General features: G+C 38.6%; 1 protein-coding gene across 6 annotated transcripts in view; it reads left to right on the forward strand.

Moving 5' to 3' along the window:
- The window catches only part of PLCH1 (phospholipase C eta 1), a 212,665-nt gene that overhangs the window by 168,296 nt on the left and 30,293 nt on the right, over positions 1 to 14,076 (forward strand). For all 6 annotated transcript variants that reach the window (XM_006908210.3, XM_025044255.1, XM_025044251.1 and 3 more), the window contains 2 exons: positions 94 to 265; positions 6,019 to 6,126. In XM_006908210.3, coding sequence (XP_006908272.2) covers positions 94 to 265; positions 6,019 to 6,126 — 280 coding nt within the window. The remainder of the gene's footprint in view (positions 1 to 93; positions 266 to 6,018; positions 6,127 to 14,076) is intronic.

A 14,076-nucleotide genomic window follows, 5' to 3' on the forward strand; every position in this document is an offset into this window, starting at 1 on the left:
ATTGCAAGAACATAATGACTACAGAATGATTTTTAAAACTCCCTGTGAATTGCCTGTACTCGATGCCTTTACAATATGTTTCTGTGCTCACAGGTTCCCAGTCATACTGTCTATTGAGAATCACTGCAGCGTCCAGCAGCAAAGGAAGATTGCTCAGTACCTGAAAGGAATACTCCGGGACAAACTGGACCTGTCATCTGTAGACACGGGAGAGACCAAGCAGCTTCCAAGCCCTCAAAGTTTGAAAGGAAAAATCCTAGTGAAGGTAATTACCTGAAGGAACACAGTGAAAGGCATTAATGACCAACTAAGCCCTCTCTCCCATAAGGACTAAACATTGGTTTATCAGGAGAGTAATAATTAGAGTCCCTACATGAAGGGTTGTCTAGATTTGTGTATGTACCTTGCTACAGTTTATTTATAGTCATAACTTCAAAAAAGCTTGTTATTAACTGACCACATATTCTGGGATTTGTTTTTATGTAGTGAGAATGTCAGTACTGTAAGCCAAATGTTTACTGTTTCAGTCTGTCATAGTTTATACAAGAGAAATATATGTATAGGAGTGTGGGATACAGGGGAGGAGAAGGCTCCTGTGTCCATATCTGAAAGCATTTCTTTCAGATTCTTCTCTCCCATTTTGAGCTCCAGTAACTGCCTGTCAAAAAAAAAAAAAAGTCTTCACGGTTGGTCAGCCTCGGTTATGTAAGTGAGAACAGCTCGCTTCAAAGAGGAGCACAGGCACAGATGGACTGCCCCCTTCCCCCCGCCCTGGACTCGCGGTGACTAGAATGACATTTCATAAACAGATTTTCTGAGGGGGGGGGGCGGAAACTTACTACCTGTAATGAATATTATTAATACAAGGAAGAGTCAGAAAAAGAGTTTCTTGAGATTTCAGATCACTGACTTTGTGATTCCAGTGTGTTTGTGTGTTTAGACTAAAAGCATCTTGGATAGTTGGATTGTTTTGAAACTAAAAACCTAAGGAAGAGCAGTAGCATAGTCATATTCAAACTGGGTTATATTTTTCCTAAAAGAGGGGTGTACAAAAAACAAATAAACATAGGAAGCACAAAAAAGTTAAAGAAGCAGTTTATCATAGTGAGACATTAAGGCGGGGGGCAGTAAGTAGGAAAGATGTATTCAGTTTTGGAATTTTTCTATCAGTTAAATGAGAATTATAGACAATCCATCAAAGAGGTGTTGGTGGGCATTTATATGTATGAAAGCATTTTGAATAAAAGCTCCTAACAATGTAAGAGATAACAATTTTCTTGAAGTCTTGCTAAAATAAACTCTCGTGATTACTGATTGCTGGATTAGAAAGCTGTTACGTTTTTTGCCTTGTAAATGTTTCCATGTTTCCCGAATCATCTTTAGCCAGCAGTCAGAAGGTTAAATGCAGAATAAGTCCATTTGATTGAAATTCTTCCATTTTGGAAAGTGGAAGATACCAACATGAACTAATTGAGTCCTTTCTGCATAACTGGACTTTGGTCATTTGACACAGAATGTCCCATGACTGACGAGTCAGAAGCTCTGAGGCAAGCACTGGAAGGAGTGGCAGCGATGTGACTGCGAGTGTTTCAGGGCAGCTGCGGTCCATTTAGTAGTAGTAACGCTCTTGAGACTTGAAGGAGATTTCCTGCGTCTGTGGACCAGCATGCTCCCATTTAAAGCAAAAACTAGGGAATGAATTTTCCTATGTTCCTTTAGCATCAGAGCAATCTCTGATCCAAAAGGCAGCATTTAAATGGCTACTTACCACTTTGGAGAGTGACAAGTTATTTATTGTTATAACTGTAACACGTGTATACTTTCCAGGAGATATAGATAGATAGATAGATAGATAGATAGATAGATAGATGTACATATATACATATACATGTATATATATGTACATATATATATGGATAGATGGATAGTTATTTATTGTTATAACTGTAACACATGTATGCTTTCTGGGAGATATATATATATATATGGATAGATGGATAGTTATTTATTGTTATAACTGTAACACATGTATGCTTTCTGGGAGATATATATATATATGGATAGATGGATAGATAGATGTAGATATTTATAGATATAGATATATAGATATAGATAGATACAGATATAGACATAGACATATATGTGTATGTGTGTGTGTGTATAATATCCTAAAAAGTGAGCAAAAAGTTGCTTTTGGACAAAAATAACACACTTAGCAATTTTCCATAGACTGCTATTGTTGAAAGAGCCCTTAACTATCTTGTTCAAAGTTCCTGCTTTCACAGATGAGAATCACATCTGTGTGGGGCCACACAGCTTGAAGCTGAGAAGTAGCTATGGTTCTAGTTTCTATCGATGTATTCATATACCATGGATGAATTAATCTACTTCTTGAGTGTAACTCCTGCATAAAATAGTATGCAGATCAAAAAAGGACCCTTAGAAGCCACCTGGGTCTACACTGGACCATGGTTAAACTCTTTATTACTTAAGATTCTACCTGGTTTATTCTGTAATTTTCCTTAGGAGTAACAGCACTGTCGATGAGAAGCATCACGAAACAATGTTTTGTTGTGCTGCTCTACTTCCTATCTACCTGGGTAAAGTAAATTTTGAGAAGGAGAAATGTGGAAAAACTTGGCAGAAAACATGGCCCTTGTGACTTTGAATTAGATTTTAAAAGGACTGAGAATGAGGGCACCTTGTAGATGCTCTAAGGCAGCTCTCTCTTTCTCTACTCCCTCACCCACTGGCACACTTGGATAAAGGGGAATCGAAGCTCAGTGCCACTGCCCTACCTGCTCAGCACTACTTGCTCATAATGGTTACACTTTCCTTTTTGTCCTGCGGTAGCAGAACCATTTGTATCACTTGGAGACTCTTATTCCTTACTTGGTGATATTAGTTCTCATGTTTGTTAGTTTTGTTCTGCTGAACGTTTAAAAAATACATCGGCTTGGATGCTGTTTCAAAAGAAGAAATTGCTGTCACTACATTTAAAATGTCTCGTGTACAGATGCATCTTGGTGTCTGCCATTGTGCCCAAAACAAAACTGACTTTGAATAAACAGTTTGTTATAAATAAATACAAAGAAGTTGATAAATCTTAGTATCTATATGTGCTTGAATCTTTCAGGTCACCACTTAGTTGAGTACCTTATTTCTGGTGCTGCTATATTATCAAGCTAATCTACCAATGCTCCTACAATAAAGAAAAATAAATTCATTTTCTAGGAGCCTTGTCTATGAATAAGACAATATATAATAACAAATGCCTTAGTTCTGAGCTACCTTGTTATTAATGATATACAGGAGGAAATGAAGAAATGCCATATTTACTTAGAATCATATATATGTATGTACAAATTTAAATACCTGTGTCTATATTGATCTTTGTGGAAGAGGAAGAAAAAAATGTCATTTCCACTTTGCTGAGAATCCATACGAATAAGCAGTATACTGGTACAAAGGCAAATTAAATTTCACATTTTTAATCATGTAAATGTCTCTTGGAAGAAAATGTTTGTGTCCAAACCCCAAGAGTTTGGATTCTTGGTATAGGTTTTATTTTCATTATATAAATGATTTAAACAGCTTGTAACTATCTCTGTGCTGAGGACCTGAGGTTCAGGAAGACTGGGAGGGAGACTTCTCTGCAAACCTGGCTGAGCTGGTGGGCCTGCAGAGAGTGGAAGTGGGCGGGGGGAAGCTCCACAGTGCTGAAGGAGGGGCCAATAATGGTGTGGAGAACAGGAATACTAGGAGTCACTGGAGTTTGAGTTAAGAGAAGATCAGTCCAGATCGTAGTTTGGGATGACACTTAAATTTATCATTATTTTTGTCTGCTCACACATATGAACATCATTCCATGTTTAAGGAATTCCCCCATCCCTGTGTTTTGAGAAATCCCCTTAGAGGTGCCAAAAATGCTAGACATTTGCTTTTGCAGTCTCTCTTAGAGCTAGGGTGTGGGCACATGGTGTAGTGGTGGGACCAAGCAGAATCCATCCTAGTGAAGGGTGGTAGAAGTGGTGGCAGCTACGTTTAGGGCCCAAGGGCAGCATGTCCGACAGCTATTCCTGGTGTCTGTTGTGTGGATAATGCACTTGAAAGCCATGAGGTCTGTGCTTAGCTGTGTTGGAAATGGTGTCGTCAGTGTTTTACTTCTGCCCTGTGATTTTTGTTTGGTGATCATACTAGTTATCTGTAGCTGTGTAACAAATCACTCCTAAATTTAGCATCTTCAAGCAATATTTATTGTCTCACAGTTTCTGGGTGTGGCTTAGCTGGGTCATCCATTCTAAGTCTCTCACAAGGCTGCAGTCGAGGTGTCAGGCAGGGCTGCCATCATCTGAAGGCTGGCCTGGGGGAGGATCCACTTCCACTTTAGTGGTTGTTGGCAAGTTTCCGTTCCTTACAGGCTATTGGTTAGAGCCTTCTCAGTTACTGCAATGGGGGCTTCTCCAGCTGGGCAGTGAGAAAAAAGAGAGTTCTCTAAGAGAGGAAGGGGTTTGTGGGGAGATGTGGCAAGCAAGAAGGAGGCCACAGTCTTTCCGTAATCAAATCTCAGAAGTGGTACCCTATCACTTTTGATGTATTTCATTTGTTAGAAGTGGGTCCCTAGGTCCAGGCAATACTCAAAGGGGAGGAATTAGAGAAGGGTGTAAATACCAAGAAGTAGAAACCACTGAGGATATTTTAGAGGCTGCCTACCACAGTGTCTTTGGCCACTTAGCTTCAGAACCTGGTTCTCACTCCACCCCCAACCTTCCCTAGGAGATTCTGGGAGCCATTAAATTTACTATTATTTCTTTCTGCTAGCAAATAAGACGCCTTACTGATACAGGTGGTTAGCTACCCTAGAAGCCCTTCTTAGGCCCCTGGGCTTTGCCTTCTGCTGCTGCTTTTGATTTACTTTTACTTTTTCTGAATATAAATTGAGAAATGTAGGAAAGGGAAAATAACTATCATAATACTGTCGCCTAGCAATACCTGCTCTTAATAATTGGCCACATTTCATGCCAGAGTTTTTCCCTGAGTTTTTATACATCATGGAGGTTATATCATGTGTATAATTCTATAACTTGAGTTTCTTACCTTTTTATTATAAGAAGTTTCTCTTGTCAAAAAGCCCCTGACTCCTAAAGTGTGTTGGTGAGTGGTTGTGAGGGGCGTGGCCCAGCTGGGCAGGAGTCTCATTGTACTGTCTGTGAAAGAGAGGCTTGTACATGCAGATGGACACTGCATGTACGTGGTAAGGGCACCTGTAACCTGCTCAGGACAACGCACTGCTCTTAGGGGCATGGGGTTGGGTGACACTTGTTATGATGAGTCATAGACTATCGAAAAGAAGCCTGGTTTTTGTTCTCAAATATTGCATCCCTAATTAATTATATTTAATTGAAGGTAGTAAAACAGCTTTTTCTTGAAAGTCTCTTCTCCCTTGTTTTGCCTGTAATTCGAACTATCTGCTTTCTAGTCAGTCTGAAGTAATGATTGGCTAAGGGATAACACATTTTTATTTTTCACATTTGAAAAAGTATTTTTAGTTGTGGTAAGATATGAATAACAAATTTCCCTACCATTTTAAGTGTTCATTTCATCAGTGTTAGCTACGTTCACATTGCCATGTAACCAGTCCCCAGAACTCTTTCATCTCTCCAAGACAAAGTCCATACCCATTAATCAACTTCCCATCCTCCCTTCCCCACAGCCCTGGTGATCGCTATTCTACTCTTTGTCTTTATGGATTTGACTACTCTGGGTACCTCGTATAGGTAGAGTCATACAGTACTTGTTATTTTTTGGCTAGGTTATTTCACTTAGCATAATGTCTTCAAGGTTCATGCATACTGTAGCATGTGCCATAATTTCCTTTTTATGGCTGAACAATATGCCATCGTGTACATGTACTACATTTTATTTATTCATCTCTTGGTGGACACTTGGGTTGCTTCTACCTTTTGGCTATTGCGAATTTATTTTCTTTTTTAAATTGAGTGTTTTCTTCCATTTCAGGGTAAGAAGCTGCCTTATCACCTTGGAGAAGATGCAGAGGAAGGGGAAGTTTCTGATGAAGACAGTGCGGATGAAATTGAAGACGAGTGCAAATTTAAGCTCCATTATGTAAGTTATAGGCTTGGCCATAATTTTTACCCTCAGTGTGCTCCAGCAAAAATTGCCATTGTTGGAATCCTCATAAATACAGTGGCTGTAATGTAAAAAAGATATTGGTTGAAAATTACTTAGTGTGCTGTTCCACAGATACCCAAATATTTATTGAGTGAATGATTCAAGGATTCTTGTGTCTGAGTTGAAAGGAATGTTAGTAGTGAGCCCATCTGACCCTATCTGCCAGGGACAAATCTCCATCCTAATACAACTTGGGCAAAACTCAAATTGCAGTTGGAAATTTCACTGTCTGCTTCACTAGGATGCCCATCTCCACCTTAAGAAAATGTATTTTGGACTAGAGGATTTCCAAGCTCTTTCAGACATGGGGCAATTGGCTTACTCTTTAATTAGCAACATCTTAAATAAAATGGCTTTAGAATAGTTTGTTACCTGCATGATGTTTCAGACCCCTGTCCTACATCAGACCCCTGTCATAGCCTTTCTAGAAAAGCATCATTTAGACAGGTAATCCAAGAGAAATGCAAACTGAGGGAATATAAGGCTTAAAGAGACCCTGCCTACCACCACTTTCTACAACTCATGTGATTGCCAGGATCACATGACAACCCGAGAATAGCATTTGCTATAGGGTTTACAATTTCATTTCTTCAAAAAGGTGGTATTCCTTAGATATCTGGACTATTATTCTACCCTCTAAAAAACAGAGAAATTTAGTATCAATTCTTCTAATTTGCATCATTGCCCTTGATACAATTAATACGTTGTTAAAATCAGTCTGTTCTCTTCTAGATAATAGTAAGTCCGCTGCCCTCCTATAGGTACCAAAGGGAACAGCATTATTTTCAAAGTGGCAAGAACTTAATGACAGCTGAAGTCTCAGTAGACACTTCTTTTTTGGCTTGAATGCACTTTAAAAGGGATGAAGTAGAGAAAATTCAGCTTGGAGTGAAAAGGAAAAATTGCCATCTGTATTAATCTTTGATCTTTTCACAGTTTATCTTAACTCAACTGCCGCTAATAAGGTTATGGTTAAAGAAAATTAACCTAAATAGATTTATAGAAGTGAAAATATAGTTAATATTTTAAATAGTTTCTTTTTTGCTCTTCCAGATATTTCCTATTTTTGTATTTAATGACTTATGATTATGGGTAATTTAGCTCAGATTTTTTTAGATTTATTTTATAAACCAGATTTTTGTCTCTGATTTTCATCTTGTTTCCCAGATCTCTTGGTTGCTAGCCTCAGAGTAGTCTATCATTTGAAAACAAAGAACAGACATGTTCAATTAAGTTACATGGTTAGGGAATGCTGTTTTTAGTGAAAATGAGTGGTGGAAATTTAACTACTGTCACAGTGTAATCATTTATTGTTCTGAGTAAAATCCAAGTTGTCTGGTTTCTAAATCCACCCACTTATATATTTTTTCCTCTAATGTCAGTGAACCTTCTGACTTTCTAAGGTAAATGTCTATAATTATAAAATAGAATTAGCTATAGTTTTATAGAAACAAATCAGTAACTTCATCTGTGAAAATAACCGACTGAGTTCCTCTCCCTTCTCTCTTAGCTGGTTTCTAGGAATGCTTACAGGTGTTTCAACACAATTCCATAAAGATAGTCATAATCTTTTATTTGGATTCTTCGATTTGGGCCTAAGTGAAAGTGGGGAGCTCCCTAATTTGTGAAATTTTACAGGTGTCTCTTTGTTAGACTTGAAGAGAAAAAATACATAAAGAAACCAACATTCTAGTGGAATTCTATAAAGTTTTCACTCCACCTTTTCAAATCCTTTTTCTCTATTTTTGAACTCTTCTAAGAAAAGGGAATGTTGTATTTAGGAAGCCAAAATGTTATTCTGTAATCAATCAATGTATAGTCCTATTATCAGCAACGGGCTCAACTGCATTATCTGAGTGGCAAATGTAAATTAAACCAAATGCTTGATCATATTTCTGCAAAAGAGGATGTACTGTGAATAGCTTATGAGAAACCAATAATTACCTTAGAGAAAGTTATTAACCTCAGTTTTAACTCAACAGAATGTGGTTAGATTTATATCTGAATTATTGCAATAAATAAAGATTTTAGCTTAGCATTCATGAACACTGGAATACTAACTAACTCGCATGAGGTTTATGATTCATTGCCCATTCAACCAATTTTTGTTCAGAGTCTCCATTATTTTGGAGATGTGGCCATTATTTTGTAGGTGTTAGGGGATACAAAACAGACAAAAATCTTTGCCTTCATAGAGTTTATACATTAATGGGAGAAGGGGAGGATAGATAAGAAATGAAACAAATAAGTAACATCTATAGTGTACCAGGCAGTGGTAAGTGCTAAAGGAAAAGAAAGGAGAGAAGTATAGAAAGTGTGTGTATGTGAAGGGTCTGTTTATTTTATAAACCAGATTTTTATAAACCAAAAGTTTTAGGTGGGTTGACCAGGAAATGTCTCACAGAGAAGATAACATGTGAGCAAACACCTGAAAGAAGTGAAGAATGAGCCATGCTGATATCTGGGGAAGAATGTTGCAGGTACAGGGAACAGCAAAAGCAAAGGTCAGAAGCAGGATTTGTGGCTCACTGTGCAGCACCACCCTGGTGTTGGAAGCAGAGCCGAAGGCAAGAGCTTCACACAGGTCTTCTTACTCCTCCTGGTCTGCTGCTATTTCTAACTAAGGGATTCAAACCACACTGAACATTTTTTGCTCGTGTGATAAATGCTTTCTGTTGAGTTAATTAAATCCTTTAAGCTTCTGCTTCATACTATTTTGTGGCTTCAGCCACAAAGAAAATCTGGCTCATGATGTATAAGCCACAGGGTTTAAAGCTGGTGTGTTCAGTGACCCAAGAATCATCCAGCTCAAAGACACAGGGGCCAATTTCCTTTCAACCACAGTACAGTTATCTAACAGATTTGATTCCGTGAGGCCAACTTAGAATTATTCATTTTTATGGGGTCTTCTAATGTCAATGTGTCTTCCAGACTTTCCACCCCCATATTTCAACTTCGCTGACTGTTTTTCCTCTTCTCCTGAATAATTCTGTATCTTTTTTCTTGAGCTCTCTGAATCTATTTACCCAGCCTCTTAGGCAAAATATGAGCTCTCTCTCTCCTACATGAAGCCTATCCCATAAGCTTTCCAACAAGTTTTAAATGATCCCTAGTATAGGAACATGTAACAACTTTTTCTATTATACTAATACCCTAAAACCATTATTTAATCTGTGTATATATCTCACACTAAACATTTACTGTTTTCCTCTCTTCCCACTCCCTTAGCTATAAATTCATCTTTTCTCCTGTGATTTGTTTTATGATTTGAACCATTTTGAGAAGGATTATGAAACTTGTTGGTTTCAGCACTCATAGAAGGGATGAGTTACCTCATGAGGTTGTGAGGCCTTGCTACTGAACGTGCTTGCTCAGAGAGTAAATGCCCACATGCTAGATGTTCTGTTGCATCCTGGCAACAAAGGATGGAGAATGGACAAGGTGACCTGTATGATCCCTGGAAGATTCCAGTAGTTTCTAGTACCTGATACACTTCTGCCATTCTGCCAAAGAGTTAATTTAAGATCTAACATGGTATATGTATTATAGTCACACACTGCAGAGCAACGTTTCTGTCAACCATGGACCACATATACAAAGGTGATTTTTCCATAAGATTATAATGGAGCTGAAAAATCCCTGTCACCTAGTGATGTCGTAGCCGTGGAAAGGTCACAGCAAAAAGCATTACTTATGTGTTCGTGGTGATGATGGTGTAAACAAACCTACTTTGCTGACAGTCTTATACAAGAATAGCACATACCATCACCTACAGCACACACTGATGGTAATAAATGACTATGTTACTGGTTTATGTATGTACTATATTTTTTATTATTATTTTAGAGTGTACTCTTTATATGTATGAAAAGAAATTTGCTGTGAAACAGTATGCCATGTTATGCTGGCAGCAGCCTCATACATCTCCTGTTTACCCCATCTCTTGATTACCTCGTTTTCTCTTGAGCTTGATTTAATCTTATGTTGTTTGGCACAGTAACATGCTGTACAGACTTGTAGCCTAGGAGCAATAGGTATATACCATGTAGCCTAGGCATGTGGTTGGCTATGCCATCTAGGCTTGTGTGAGTATGCTCTCCGATGTCTACACAATGATGAAATCACCTAACAACACATTTACATTACCTTTTGCTACTTTTCTGACATTTTACTGTCATTTTTATACCTTGGCTAAAACCAGTTTTAAAATACCTAACATTTATTGAACTCTTACTAAGCACCAGTAGTGTGCTGAGGACTTTACTTACAATATTTCATTTTATTCTCATAACCATGGGGATAGGGTAGGAATTATCACTTCCAATATTTTACAGATTAGGAAAATGAGGTTTGAGGAATGAAATGACTTGTTCAAGATCATGACTACATGAACTTTCTAGAGTTAACTGCTATATTCTATTATTTATTAGAGTTTGATTTAATTAAATAAATCTTGATTTTTTTGTTGTTGTTAAAAAAAATCATTTCTTGTTACACAAGTAGGATCACATGAAGCATTCTAGAAGATCCCTAGAACTCCCATAAACTGCCATGCTCCGGGTCATTTGAAGCAAATTCATTATTTGCTTCCAGTCAACGTGATTAATTTAGACTAGGAAAAAATATATGGGCTGTCCTTAATTGCAGAGGTAATTAATTGTGTATGACCCCTCAGATTTGTGTCTTTTGGGGAGCTCATCTAGCTATCAGGACACCATTACTCTGGAAGCAAATAATGAATTACAAACTTAAACTGTTATACAGTATGGTATTGAGTAGGTAGAATGTGAATTCAGAGGAAAGAGAGCTCAGGGTAGGCTGGAATACCACGAACAGGTCAGAGAGAGGTGTAGCAGTTGTCAAACCCAGGCTATCTGGAGCCGGACTGCCTGGGTTCATAGCTGGCTTTGCCACTTCCTGACTGTGTGACATTGATGACCTCAACCTGAGTTTCTTTATCCTCTTTTTCCAAATGGACATTATAATAACACTTCAAAATGTTACTGAGGGTCTCTCTCTGCCTGCCACCTTTGTAAGTTACGTTCACACTCCTGAGAAGGGGCCATTCCCAGTTGGTTTTGAACTGTGGTAGAATTGTTTTCTCCTGGCTGAAGTTGACATCTGACCTAGAGAAGGAACAGATCTTCAATCCTAGGTCTCTCCCATGACATTGCACAAGTATATTGTGTGACAAGCAATAAAATCTTAAGGATCCTTATGTCCACAATTCTCTCCTAAGCTTCCTGAGGATCACTACTATTTAATTAAAAGAGCTGTTGCTTTTTGAAAGCATCTTGAGACAAATAGAAAAAATAAGGATTCTAAATTTTGTCTGATTCTTACTGAGAACCAAACAAATCAATAAACTCTGTTATTATAAGAATAAGTGATTTCTCCCAGTTGGAAACACAAATCACTCTTATCTTCTGCTTGGTTACATAAATTTGACTCTTTATGTACTAAGGGAATGAAATAAATATTTAACTTAAAAATAATTATTATTAAACTTAAAAAAAGGGTTATCATGAGGGCTAAGTAAGTTAATACCCTGTAAAGAACTCAGAACAATGCCTGGTATGTGGTTTGTGCTAAGTAAATGTTAGATATCATCAGTAATGAGAATAGTGGTGGCAGCATGATTATCGCTAATATGATTCCTGAGCTGGTCTTCGAACAGAGAAAGGTGTTTTCAGGGAGCTAAAGGATCAGGCAGGAGACAGGTAATGATGGGAGTAAATGGCTGAGTAGCAGGTGATCTTCAGCCCAAGACCTTCAGGTTATGGATTGGAAAACTCTAATGCACACACAAAATAGAGCTAATATATTATCCTTCCTGCCTCTAGCCTGGAGAGAAAAAAGACATTTGGGGATGATGAGATATTCCAGTGTTTGTCTGTTTGAGATTATTTGTTTGTTTAAAGCAAAGATCCTCAACTTTGGCAGCACATTGGAATGACAGAGGAGCTTTCAAAAATCCCAATGCCCAATCCCAGCCCAGATATTTACACATAAATGGCCTGGGTGTGGCCTGGGATTTTTGGAACACTCCTCTGATGATTACAATGTGCAGCACAGTGATTCCACTGTCTGAGAGGGTCCCCATTTACGGGTCCAACCCTCCACCCCAGTACCTCCCCTTTCCTGCTGCTTCCCAGCCTGGAGTGGTGGCCATGATTCTGGGCAGCCCTTCTCTTTTCCAATGATCCTTTCATTTTACGCTGGAGACAAAACAAGAATGTATTTGTGTGTTTGATTTATTCATTTGTAGTAGATATTCCTAGATCATATGTACCTCTCAGAAAAGGGAATTAGAAACGGTGCTTACTTCTCTGGTGGAAACTACTCCTGACCATATTAAAGAGATGCTCCCCCCACCCCCAACCCCTGCTGCAACAACCTCTCCCACTGGCTCAGGGAACAAAAGAGCAAGGTGCATAAGGCTTTCAGCTGTGGTCCCTGATTCAGCTGCATGGTGGCTGACAGGTTGTGCGGTCAGCTGTCTATTTCATCTTTCTTTCTGTAGTGCTATTGGGTTCCAGGACCGAATGATAATATATTAATGGAACTTTAGCCATTCATTTATTTGTTTCTCCACGGCTGCTAATTTTCTTGTGCTGTAAATCACAAAGAAGAAAAAGATCAACAGGCAGAAATATCATTCCTTCAGCAACAATTCCTAGTGTTTAGAGGCTGTGAAGTGAATAATTCTGGCCTTTGTATTAAGCATTCATTATCTCACCAGCACCAGTCGGCCTGGCTTTGTATTTTCGTCTTGCTGTGCCGACATTGAAAGTGTTTGGGCATAATGGCCACAGTTCGTCTCCTCACTGTCTCTCGCTCTATGCACCCTGAGCCAGGGATAGAAACTGTGCATTTGGGGCATTCTGTGTGACCTGGGCACACCAGGTGCTCCTACATGTTTTTTTCCTTTTGTCCTCCCAACAAATGTGCTTCCCTGCCATGCTCTGGGTCATTTGATCAAGTGCATTGGGAGTTTAAGAACTGGAATTCTTTTCTTGGATTCCCCTCTGACCTTAAGTGAAATTTGTTATTTTCCCCAGAAGGATCGTGGGCATGTAGTTCCCAGGAGTCATATAGGAATAATGATTGTTGAAAATATGAGCCTGCTCATGATTAACTTGACCTACGAATTAATCTTTTTTCTATAACAGTATAAAAGAGATGGCTGCAGCATTGCATGGTGAAATAAGTGTAGAATTTTGTATTGAAAGTCTTCGGTTCAAGTCCCAATTCAGCCACTTCATAGGCATCTGTGTTTGGATGAGTTGTTGAATCTTTCTGCCTCTGTATCATTTTGAGTACGTTATGAGTCTCTAATCCTAGTGCTACTTTAAAGGATTTTGGGCAGCTCAAAGGAAGCATCATTACATGCCAGTGCTTTGTGAGCCTTAGCCCAATGGAGTCTTAGTTGCTTGTTCTATATTTCTCTGTGCTCTTTTCTCCTTGTCCATATGGTTACTAGTTCTCCTTGATACTTTACTCATGTTAGAATGCTATAACCCTACTCTTTGACAGATTATCAATTCTTATTCATTGTAGTAGGTTGATTTATTGCCACCAAAAGATTTGTAAAAAAAAAAAAAAAAAAAAAGATTTGTCCAAGTTCTACCCTCTGGTACCTGTGAATGTGACTTTATTTGGAAAAGGGTCTTTGCAGATGTTACTAAGTATCTCAAGATGAGATCACCCTGGATTGACTGGGTGGGCCTTAAAAATCCGGTGACAGGTGTTCTCATAAGAGGAGGAAAAGATACAGACAAAAAGGTGGGACACACAGGAGAAGACTGTGTGAAGACAGAGGCAGAGACTGGAGTTATTCTGCCACAAACCGAGAAATGCTTGGAGCCACCAGAAACTGAAGGA

Source organism: Pteropus alecto, unplaced genomic scaffold (assembly GCF_000325575.1).
Source record: "Pteropus alecto unplaced genomic scaffold, ASM32557v1 scaffold81, whole genome shotgun sequence".
Lineage (NCBI taxonomy): Eukaryota > Metazoa > Chordata > Mammalia > Chiroptera > Pteropodidae > Pteropus > Pteropus alecto.